Genomic DNA, 11,979 nt, shown 5'->3' on the forward strand with positions numbered 1-11,979 from the left:
CACTGAACAAGATTGAAATTTGCTCCAACTTTGAGAAGAAAAACAGATCCAACAGCAAGATGATCTCAAAATTGATTCCATTTAATTTGCATCTTAAGTTTGGACAGATAAGTTTAAAATGCATTAATCAAAAGCTTTAAAGAAAGGCATTAAAAAAAGCAATTTCACTAAACCAGATGGCCCATGATGGTTTTTTTCCATCGTTTATTTTAGTGGTGCCAGAGTTTAAAAGAAAAAAGGTAAAAGGGAGAAAAGCAGCAGATTTTGCAACACAGAACCAATGCATTAGATCTACACGACTTTGTTTTTGGTCAGATGTTTTAATCAGCACCACCCGACTTCCTGCTCTACAAGAAAACATTCAAAATTCCTGAGGAATAGCCGAGTACAAAGCGATGCAAAACAAAAACGTAGTGTGAAATGATGCAGACGAGAGATACGGGGAGCGTCATGCTCTGCGAGCCCTGAAAAATATCTCCATATGTGTTGATTCCACTTTGAGTTTGTGGTATTATAGCTTTGTACAAACAGAAAGTACATGCAGAAAAGGAGCCGCAACTCACCCACTGTTGACTGGGCATGGCCACAGACGTAAGCACATCAGCCATGGCTCCCAACATCTGGTCAGTGCGGCCCTGATTCTTCTGCAGAGCCTTCATCCTCTCCGACAGTCAAATAAACTCCTCTTTCAGCTTCGACTCTCCTGCCACCAAACGAGGCAGGCTGTTGTGTCCTGACACACAGGAAGCGGCAACTACAGGAAAAATCGATCTAGGAAGAGGAGGGCTGGATGTGTGCACGTGTGCAGGAGCCTCAGCAGTTGCCCTCTTTCATTCAGCATAGGCAGGTGAGCATCCTCCACTTTGTGCTATCGCTGGAAACAAATTTCCTTGGAGTCAGCACTTCTCTTCAAACAAAAAAAGTAGAAGGAAAGAAAAAAAAAAGCCAGTAAGGAAGTGTTTATTTCTGCAGCTGGCGACCCTCTGTCTTCTCAGAGTGCTGACATTGAGTGTGGTGACCAAGTGCACCCCTCTCCCTAAAAATCCTCCCTTCTTCCTCGTCATTGGCTATAAAGAATCACCACCCCCTCCCCAAAACCTCACCTCTTCCCATCAATCTTCTTTCTTTTCTTGCTCTCTGCCTCCATGACCTGACTTGCTTCCAAGACTCTGCCGCTCTTTATCTTCCGCCTTGAACTTTCTTGGAACTGTACCCTAAACACTCTCTTCATCTTTGCCCAAGTCTCAGGCATGGAGTGTGTGAACTCCTGAGGAGCAGGAGGCAGCCCCAAATAAGGCATGAACACACAGTCCACGAGGAGAGAGGGTGTCACCAAATGATCAAACATCAACTCAGCTGTCTGTACTGCTGAAAACACAATCATCCAAAAAGAGGATTTTTTGATATTTTCTTTTAATTTGAGAAGGCTGCCCAAAGAAACTCAATTAATCGTAAATTTTAAAAGGAAATCTTTAAACATACTGTAACTTTTCAACACGATCAAGGTCATTCCAGTAGATTTTGAAGGGGAAAAGCATTGCTTTTCTCCTTCAAATTCTACTGGAATGACCTTGATCGTGTTAACGGTTGAAAAGTTACAATAAATCAAAGAACATAAACACTGGAACTCCGGTGCTAAAGGGTTAATTTCTCCTTTAAAATACTCATCCAAGGACTAAGCACAAACATGGAGAGCTAAAAATGAGAATTCTTTCCACTTGAATTCTGGGAAATGTAGTTTATAATAATAAATGAAAAGTAAAGTCGGGAAAACTACAGTAGAAAAAAAAACATAAACCTAACAAATGAGTAAAAACGACTTTCCTTCTTTGTTTCAGCCTCTGGGTTCAACAGTTCACTGAGTCGGGGTATTATTCCCTTTTGTCCTGGAGCCAAACTGAATCACATTAAACTGTGATTTTTGATTTCCAGTCAAAAAAAAAAGGCATGTTAAAACATATGCCTCTGTAGACTGAAGTTTTTCTGCTCCTATGATCCTATATAGGAAAAAATTAAATTAATCTTAAAGTATAAATGTTTGACACCCTTACCTTCTCTAATTTAAGAAGATCTTGGGGCAATGAAGACACACACACGTGGAAATTCAATCTTCAATTTTCCTCTTCACAGTAAGTAGTTACAGTTTAATCACTTAATGTTATGCTTATTTAACAAATTTAGTTTTTTTCATTGAATAAAATTTGATATGTGGAAGTCAGTTGATTTATTTATCCATTTTTTACATATAGTTATTTATTTCCACAATTCTTGAAACAAAATGGAAAAAAAAGATTGGAAAATCCTAAAAACATGCTCGAAAATTACTGAAAAATTAGGAATTTAAGAACACAAAAGTCCTTTAAAAAAAGTAATGATACTAGAGACTTGGCCGTTACTCCTCCCATTCCTGGGACATATGACACTTTACCCAGAGACCTATGACACTCAGAAAAATGCATCATTTAGAATTTCATGTAAATACTTTTGTTCGGGTAAAATCATCCGGCGATAGTACTCTTGGATTAATACGTCATCCTTGACCATACACTCAATAAACATAAATTGTTTTCTAGTCTTTTGTTGGCTTTTTAATATGCTACCATATCAATTTTTTCTTCATCAGCTATTATCTTTAAAACTCTCTGTTTTTAGTGTTTTTAACATGTTCTTGTGGCATTTTTCTCATGACGGAAGACATATGGAAAAAAACCCCTCAAAATTGCAATTTTCAGTATTTCTTCATTCAAATTGTTGTGAAGCAGGAGCAGACAAAAAAGAGAAAGAAAAAGAGCTTATTTGTGACGTAGAAAATGCCCTTGACGGGCCGCAAGCTTCCTGTTCTGAGATCTCAGCAACGGGGAGGGGAAGGGGGGCGGAGTTGCTCCACCCCAATTCATCCACAATTCTGAGATGAATTTCTGATAAATTACAAGAAACTATGTCCCAAAAAATAACAGTTTTAAAAAAGAATCTTGGCTAAAACGACATCATTATAGTTAAAACACCACTAGTTATCTTAAAAACTAGTTATTTAAAAAAACACTTAATTTAAAAACTCTTTATTCAGACAGGCTTTTTAGTTCTTTTATCTGTTTGACTGGCTTATACTATTTTTTTTTAATTTTTTCTATTTTTACTTATGTTGTTTGTTATTATTTATACTATTATAATACATTTATATTGTGTTCTAATAATGTCTTGTAAAGCACTTTGTGGTTTTTACTTGTGAAAAGTGTTTTATAAATACATTTCTTCTTCAAAAACAGATCAGAAGCTGATCGGAGTGGAACTCTGAGTGAAGACTCTTCAAGCTTGAGTGGTAATAAAGCCTCCTGGTGATGATGAAGTGTCTTTATAGTCCATTCAAGTCATAGAAAAGGGCATTAAAAAGAATATTTCCTGAACAGATTCCAGCATGTCCAACTCACATCTCAGATTTACGGTAAAATGTGAACATTAGTCGTAATGGGTCAAAATTGCACAAAGTTGGTCTCTGATCTGCTGTTGGAGGAATTGGAATCATAAATTCTTATTAAATCCTTTTTTAAGTATATTTCAGAAAAGCTCAGCTGTACATTATAAAGGCTTTGGGTAGTAGATTTATATTTGTATTAAATAACACATTTAAATTAAAATTTTGGGGAGAAACAATTGTATTGGTGAGAGGTTTTACAACATGTGTAGTTTAACTACAAGTGATGGTTCGAAGAAATCATGTAACCGTCATTTTTGCCCAAACCAACTTTTTTTGTTTCATCAAGCTCCATGAAAGCAACAAAAAAAAACCCTTTTTGAAATCCCTCCTAAACCATATCACCCCAAATCTCCTGGTTTTGCATGACTGAGTTCGTTTCCTTCCTGTTTCCTCCGATTCACATGATTGTTGGAGGCCTTCAGATGCTTTCAGAGACATAATACATGGAATGTGTCTGAAGCCACATAAATGGAAATCATTTCGCTCACAGGGTCCCAATAATGTGCTCCTAAGCCCAGTCTTGCAGAGACGGCTGACGGTCTAATATTAGCAGAGCACATGTCTGTCTTTGCAATCAGTCACTAAGCTGGCTAAACTTAGTCTCGCGCGTCCCAAGCCTCTTTTACTCCACAGCTGACTTCTGCTGGGTATTGGGGTGTCTGGGGAAAAGCTGGACAGCCTCTTGCAGTGATGAGTGACTGTCTCAGCCAGGAATTTTCATTGGAATAAAATAGCTTTGACCATAAAAAGAAGTGTTTGCCTGCAACCATTAAACGAAATGTTCTCCAACTGTTAGTTTAAAACCAAAATTCGGAAGCTTGGATTTGCATAAACAATTGAACATACGTGCTGCAGTGCCATCGCCTGGTAAACCAACCTGACCCTCCTGGAAGATTGAAAACACAGAAAGATAAACATCCACACGGTTTCACAGCCCCTCCTTGTTCTGCCACAGACTTCCTTTTCCTCTATTATTTCCTGTCCAATTTTGTTCTGTTTTGGTCGCAGAGGCTGCAGTCTGTAACCCCCTGGAATGGTCTTTTTTTTTTGTTCACCATGTGATCAAAACCAATCAGCTTCTATAATTTAATTTATTATAAATATATGTATATTTCTATATTTCATTAACTTTCCAAAATATGAAAATCAGAAAATAAAATTATATATATTTTTTTGCTTATTGATCATTTTAAAACAATATGCAGCTAAACCTCAGCAAACATAACTGTCATACATTTATCTTGTAAAAACATTTATTTTTTTTCCTTATTGACAAAACTTAATGTAGCATTTCTTCTTTTGATCAGAAGGGGGCAGTATTTCTCTCCCTATAAAGACGAGCAGTTGCATAACTTTAGGATCAGATCCACTGGAAATTTTAGCATGGTTCTTTAAAGGAGAAACATATTTTTCATGTGCGCCTTTGAAACAAACAAGCAAACAGTGACAATATATATATATATATATTTAAAAAAAGCTATTAAACAATCATATAATTTGGTATTCATCACATGCTGATCATGAGGGTTCAATCCATATTTGTAAATTCAACTTTTGACAAACAAAAAATAAATATAATGGCTTGAAATTGTGTTTTTGTAATCATAGTTATCCATACATTAAAACAACATGTTTTTTTTTAAATACATTTTTCAAAAACAATAACTAAAACATAAAATAAATATAATTAAATATGAAATTAATTTCAAATGAAAGCTGTGGGTCACCTGGAGCAAATTACTACCATATTTCCTGGGGATATCCAGTTATAAATGTATTCTGGTCGCAAATATGTTATCATGTAAATAATGTTTTGGCTCAAAAATTCTATGTTCATTCCAATGGATGTATTTGGGAGAGGTCGATGTGGAGAAACAGGAAAAATTAGACAATATGTTTCTAGCAACTCTCTTTGTTGCTCGTAAAAAGCGATCACAAAGAAAAGGTTAAAACCTGAACCTCCATCTGTGGAAGAATGGATCAAAATAAATCCACGATATCTACATAATGGAAAAAGTATTAGCTTTTATAAACAAAGGACAAAATGAACTGAGTACCGTATTTTCCGGACTATAAGTCGCGGTTTTTTTCATAGATTGAATGTCCCTGCGACTTATACTCCAGTGCGACTTATATACGAATTTTTAATGATGAGATATGGACCGTAAGTCTAGAGTGCCCTCTTATGGTGATCTATGCAATTACTTTATTTACTTTAGTTATTCAGACGTGACACAGAGGACGAAGAATTTAACGGATTTAGTGATATGGAGTGAGATTGCGTGCAATTAATTACAGTAAAGATACAAAGTTGATGAGTTCTTGAGGCTATAGTTAAATAAAACTGTTATGTTATATAAATGCTACACCTTTTCGTTTTTTTCATGATGCTAATATGTGAATATGTGTTGACACATATTCAGCCTGTTTTCTATTTACTTATGAATGTTATAACTTACCTTCCAGGATGATGTAATATTGTTTTTTTCAATCAGTTTGTAAAATAATTTACTTGAAAAAAATGCGACTTATACTCCGGTGCGACTTATGTATGGTTTTTTCTTCTTCATTATGCATTTTTTGGCCCCTGCGACTTATACTCCGGTGCGACTTATAGTCCGAAAAATACGGGTATGTCAAACCAGTAAGATCCGACTTTATCCAAATCTACAATATTGTGGTAAATGGAAACATTGTGAAACTTCACTCACAGTGATTCTCCTGCTTCTTTCCATACATTTTTTTTTTGGCACGAAAAAACTCAATCACACTTTCAGCAATTTCAGCAATCTTGGTATCAAAACTCGTTCAGGACACTATTGCTTGTATTTTTGGAATTATTAAACTGTTTAGTTTTTAAAATATTGAGCAAATTATGCCCCATAGGAATTGAATGAGAAAGTCTTCAAATTTTAAGTAGATTAGCAACAAGCCTTTAAATATATCCATGGGCCATATTGTCCTATTTTATAGTAATTCTCAAAAGAATTGGAGTTTACCAAATATTTTAGCAACATGCTAACATTTTAGGCTAATTTAGAGTCTAGCTTCTGTTTTAGCAAAAGGCTAATGTTTTTGACTAATTTAGTTTACTGAAGAGTTTTAGGCAATATTGGAGTTTAGCCATTATTTAAGCAATGTGCTAGCTTTAGATTAGGAATCTACTGAGGTTATTCTATGGTGGTTTGGAGTTTAGCTAATATTTAAGCAAGTTGCTAAACATTTTGGCCAGTAGTTTACAGAGAATTGGCTATTTTGGAGTTTAGCTAGTATTTAAGCAATATTTTTATTTTATTTTATTTTATTTTTTTGGCTAATTTTGCATCTACTAAGGTTTTTTGGGGCTAAATTGGAGTTTAGCAGATAGTTTAGCAATACACTAAATATTTTTCCAAAATTGGCATTGGGATTTTTATGCCATTTTACTACAAATCTTTCTGAAATGTAGGTCAACTTTATCACTTTTTCATTTTTCTTGAACGAAAACAATATTTTAGCATTTTAACATGTTTTAAATGGCTTTTGCACTTTTAGCAAATCCCTTCAGCAATTAAAGTAAATTGTGTCACCATTTTCAGCAAAAAGCTTCAGCATTTTCAGCCACTACTTTCAGCAAAGGGCATTCACACTGGCAGTATCGCAGGTAATACAACTTCTCTAGCTTATTTTGGTTTTGTTTAAAATGTGATCTTCCTTTTTTTGCTATTTTGTTGAGATAATGTCGTATTATAAAAGCTGAAGACTTGTAAAAGGCAAATAAAATAAATAAATATGAAATGAAGCTCAAAAAGACAACTTTTTGCCACCCAATTCCTCCTTGTGAAGAAAGAAATGAGCACCATGGCCCTCCAGAGCCCTTCTGTATTTTGGCAGCTGGAACTGGATTTAAATTAGCAGGCCCACGACTGACCACCTTCTAAAAGATAAACTGGAATTATTCAATCACAGTGTCTTCTTCAGCATAACAGATCTCTTGACATAGCCTTAATGATTCAGTCACAACCCTAACCGGAGAGGTTTTCTCTCACACGACAGACGGGCCATCGCAGAGCTGTGATTCTGGATTCTGAGAGCGCCAAAGAGTTGAGTGAGAAAAAGAAGTCAAAGCCAACAGAATGGGAGAAGGGAAGCAAGGTTGGCTCTTGCCTGTTTCTTTCTATTAATCCTTAAATCTTCAGTAATCGGGATGAGAGCGCAGGAGCACGTTGCCTGACTTAGGACAGCGAGTCTATGTTGGGACCTGGCTGATGAGGCAGCATAAGTCACCAGGAGAAATGGAAGGAAAGAGAAGACAAGAGATGGAATCAGTTTGGGGAACTTAAAGAGTTTCTGCAAACAGGAAGAGTGGAGTCTAAAGTAAGACCTCAGCAAAAAAGAAATCAGTCAAAGAAATGGTAAAGAAAAGTTGTGCGTGGATTTTATAAGGTAAGTTCTTTACTATTTTAATTAGTTTCTTTTTTAGCCACACTTTGGTACAAATAGTTTATCTCAACTTATTTTTTTTAAATGCAACTGAGACATTTTTAGAACCCAAAGGAAGGACGGATTGAAAGGTGTTTCTCAGCAGGAAGTGGCAGGGCTAAAATAACAAGCCAGCAATGTTTGTGCAGAGGAAGGAAGTGAGAGGAAGAATTCATATTGTAATAACCTCGCTGTCATGAACTAAAAGGCAAGGAAATGGAGTTTGGGGATTTTTGCAAAAAGAGTCTAATTTAGACACAATGCGATTGGACCAGTTATAGAGTTTGAATCAGTGATTTTCTGCCCCAAACTTCCATCTGTGTCCCGAGGAAAAACAGACTTCCCCTTTTTAGTGATTTACACAAAAGTATTGTGATTTTGTAAACCACAGGGAATCCTGTTGTCTTTGTCTGACCAAGCAGTGTGAGACTGTTAGGACACCAACACAAATTGTTGCTCCGTTTGGTCTTTCTCAGCCCTGCTTTCACCAGGCCCTCATCCACATCACTTCTCATGCTGAGCTTCCTCAACTCCACAAGCCTATGAAGTCTTTTTTAAAAAGTCTTTATGCCCTATAATGAGTTCAGATGAATAAAACTAACATAGAAAAAGGTGTTTGAGCGTTAGGTATTGTGTAAACCAGAGACTTACGGATCACGCACTCTGATAAGAGGGCTGAGGTAAGGTAAAGCTCCTCATCCTCTTTAGCCATCATGTCTTTTGGTCAAGGCTTCTCCAGGTCATCAAATCTATTTAACACACTACCAGTTAGTCCTGCAGTGCCAGATAGCTATTCTGAGCAGCAGAGAAGCAGTTCTCATGCAGCAACAATGACAGCACAACAAATAACACTTATAGCAACGGACAGAATTCTTTTTAAGGTTATGACCATAACTTACTATTTATTTAAGATATGGGTGACATGCAGAACTCCATGTGTGATCCCAGTCTGAAGGGGTTCTGATGGCGGCCGCAAACGACGACCCCCACCTGGGCGCCGGCCCGTCGGAGGACTCGGAGATCCTTCTGGACAGCTCCGACTCGGGCAGCATACTCTCTGATGATTCTGTACTTCCCGAGTATGAAACGGACTCCAAATACAAGGATCCGGCTAAAACCCTGTACGAAGCCTGCACCAGGAACGAGTCCACATCCCTGAGCAGGATCCTGGAGAGAGGAGTCACACGGGACGAGGTCATGGAGCTCGACATCAATGGCAAGGTGAGGTGCATGACGATGCTTCTCACAGTATCAAAGGTTCAGGCGACCAAACGTCTGTTTTCTCATCAGTCGGGCCTGATGGTGGCTGTAGGCAAGGGGTTTGTGGATATTGTCACCATGCTGCACACTTGCCCATATGTGGACATTAACCACCAAGACAACGATGGCAATACGGCTCTCATGATTGCTGCACAGGCAGGTATGTCTGAACAAACACTGCACATCACTCTGTTCTGCATGATCTGATGTTAACAGAAAGCTTTTTGTGTTTCAATCAAGGCTTCATCACCATCCTGAACTACATCCTAAACTACTACCCTGGTGTGGACACTGAACTCAGGGATCCCCGAGGTTTCACGGCCCTGATCAAGGCAGGCCTGCAGGGCCGGGAGGACTGCGTTTCTGCTCTGCTGATGCATGGTAAGTTCCAGAATATCACTTCAAACTTAAACTTGTCCATGTGCTTCAAGACTGTTGAAATGAATGTGTCACGATCAGGGATAGCAGTGTAATTGTGTGTGATCTAAAGGGGTAAACAAGGACATTTGATCTGTGAAGTAATCAGCTTTTTGTCACGGCTGCTGGGATTAAAGCTGCAGAAATTGGCACAGCTTCAGATTAAGCATAAGTCATTTCCATCTACGTTTTGTTTATATCAAACTCACTTTATAATCGATAACATTGGCTCCACCACTTTTTCTAAAAACAACTTGCTGCATGAAAACTTGCGTGACAAAGAAAATCTGACAACATATGGCAACAAAGCAAATCTGGCAAAACACGATATATTACTGTTTTCTAATAATAGCTTATATTGTTCACCACCATGCTGTGAAGTGGCCTGATTTCCTTCTGGAAAATTGATACCAGACGTCAAATCAGTTATGTGTTCTACAAAAGCAGCCACATGGTGGAGATATTATACTGAGTTGTGGGGGCTAACGACACTGAAAACTAACTTCTTACTCTGTTTATTTCCAACTCCTTGTGGGGTTCAGGTGCAGACATGCATGCTCTGGATCTGGTCCAAGGGAGAGGTCTTAAGGACTGGGTCCTCAAGACGGGAAGATTTGAGACGCTCAACAGAATACGTCGCCTGCAGGCTCATCCTGTGGCAGAGCAGTTTTGTGAGAGCTACAAGCCTGAGTGGCCGGAGCTGAGGCAGCTGGTGGAGAAGGCCACCGCCCCAAAAACAGCAAGTCAGAAGTTGAGGCAGCGTCTAAAGGAAAGCCTTACTTTCAAGTTTCCACAGGACCCTCAAGACAACGGCGTGATGGACCATATGGTGCGAATAACTACGAGCATCCACAGCCCCCTGATAATTACAGGCTCCCGCCCACTCTGTCCCAGCAGCCCTCCAGAGATTGGGAAGCGTCGATTTGCCGTATCTGAACTGCTTGAAAAGCACAGCAGGAAGGAGCTGGAGGAAAGCACTGTGTCCCACACTAACGGATCCATCACCTCAGTTTCTCCCACGGCTATGTCAGCCAAGTCGGTCTCTTTTACCTCTTGCTGCCAGGATCCAGAGAGAAGGGGGAGCGTGCCGTCAGGTGGCATGAGAAGCTTTGTCCCACGCAGCATGGCACACAGGAACAGCATCTTCCCCTCTGGCTGCATTCCTAAGATCGAAGTGACAAAATCGGGGGAGCCCACACCAAAGAAAGAGAAAAAGAAGAAAAGGCAAAAGGGCTACCTGGAGCCTCCAGTGTGGAAGTACAAGGAGGCCAAAGAGGAGAAAAAGAGGGAGAAAAAAAAGCAGGAGGCTGAAAAGGAGAATGAGAAAAAATCAAAGGGGTCAAAAAAGAAAAGTAAAAGCTGAGGCAGATGGTGACGTCTCACAGAAGATGATCGGTTGCCATGCATGGGGGATGAATATAACAACAAATGCAAAAAAATGAAAACTTTAGGAGCTACCATTTGATATCAATGGATTTTAACCTTGGTGTGAAGTGATGTGATAACTGGAATGACTTACATTAGCTGCTCCTGATGTATTTTAACATTTTAGGGTCAACACTAATCTAGCTTCCTATTGGGATTTAAAAATACATCCTCTCAAGTCAATCCTCATGGTTCAAATCAAAACAACTTTTGGAGTGGAAAAGATTGCATGCGGGGATAAACAACATTCAACTTCCTGCACTTATGTGGGAACTTATTAACCTCTGTTTTCAATCACTTTGAGTAGTGTGCCATCATGGTATTTGACTGCAAGAAAACCAAATAGCCAATAGCCTATACTGTGTGTGCACACATATATATATGTATATATATGTGTGATCAAATGCCTTGAGAACCGATTGTCACAATTATTCTTACCAAAGTAGGTACAAAAAATGTCCAATCTATGTTATGTTGTTCATATGTAATGGGTAAACGCCTTGCTTTAGCTGCCCCAGTGCTAAAGCTGCAAAAAAAGGCTGTTTTTAACTTCTCCACATTGCAAAATGTAGCACCATACACTTTAATACTGCTCACCGACACAGTTTTCCGTCTTCTAATGCAGAAGTTTGAAACATATGAATGAAGTAGCCGAAGTGCGTGTGTGCAAAATGCTTTATAATTGAACAAGCTGTGCTCACAAACATAAATCTAAAATATCTCAAGCTGACCACTGTTTTATTTACATTGGTTGAAGTTTCCCAGGACTTTTTTATGGAAAACATTGAAGCCATGTTCGTTGAGTCTGTAATGGGGAAACTACTTTACATTTTATTAAACTTGAACATAGAGAATTATACCAGCTGAACCCAATTTACTGTAATAAAGACAACACACACATACATACATACATGAAGGTCTGTCTGTCTGTATAATGAAAG

The 11,979-nt window shown here is 38.3% G+C and overlaps 2 protein-coding genes across 4 annotated transcripts in view; one reads left to right on the plus strand and one right to left on the minus strand.

The window, feature by feature from the left end:
- The window catches only part of arhgef25a (Rho guanine nucleotide exchange factor (GEF) 25a), a 57,644-nt gene extending 56,138 nt beyond the window's left edge, over positions 1-1,506 (minus strand). Inside the window, exon 1 of one of the 2 annotated variants that reach the window (XM_024292899.2) lies at positions 564-1,506. In XM_024292899.2, the coding sequence (XP_024148667.1) occupies positions 564-659 (96 nt within the window). In that variant the 5' untranslated portion in view covers positions 660-1,506. The remainder of the gene's footprint in view (positions 1-563) is intronic. The other variant, XM_024292900.2, reaches the window with a different exon arrangement.
- Positions 1,507-7,516: 6,010 nt separating this feature from the next.
- On the plus strand, positions 7,517-11,979 carry ankrd33aa (ankyrin repeat domain 33Aa). 2 transcript variants are annotated; one of them, XM_024292904.2, is made up of 5 exons: positions 7,517-7,900; positions 8,848-9,157; positions 9,227-9,356; positions 9,437-9,577; positions 10,156-11,979. In XM_024292904.2, the coding sequence occupies exons 2-5, from the start codon at positions 8,900-8,902 to the stop codon at positions 10,974-10,976; spliced, it is 1,350 nt and encodes a 449-aa protein (XP_024148672.1). In that variant the 5' UTR covers positions 7,517-7,900; positions 8,848-8,899; the 3' UTR covers positions 10,977-11,979. The 2 variants fall into 2 exon arrangements, with proteins under 2 accessions (XP_024148672.1, XP_024148673.1); XM_024292905.2 differs by having other exon boundaries at positions 8,885-9,157.

This window comes from Oryzias melastigma, linkage group LG7 (assembly GCF_002922805.2).
Source record: "Oryzias melastigma strain HK-1 linkage group LG7, ASM292280v2, whole genome shotgun sequence".
Taxonomy (NCBI): domain Eukaryota; kingdom Metazoa; phylum Chordata; class Actinopteri; order Beloniformes; family Adrianichthyidae; genus Oryzias; species Oryzias melastigma.

Coding starts and splice junctions, on each gene's coding strand:
- ankrd33aa (XM_024292904.2), top strand. CDS start 8,900: ATGGCGGCCGCAAACGACGACCCCCACCTGGGCGCCGGCCCGTCGGAG. Junction 9,158..9,226: donor AGCTCGACATCAATGGCAAG/GTGAGGTGCATG, acceptor TTTTCTCATCAG/TCGGGCCTGATGGTGGCTGT. Junction 9,578..10,155: donor TTCTGCTCTGCTGATGCATG/GTAAGTTCCAGA, acceptor TGTGGGGTTCAG/GTGCAGACATGCATGCTCTG.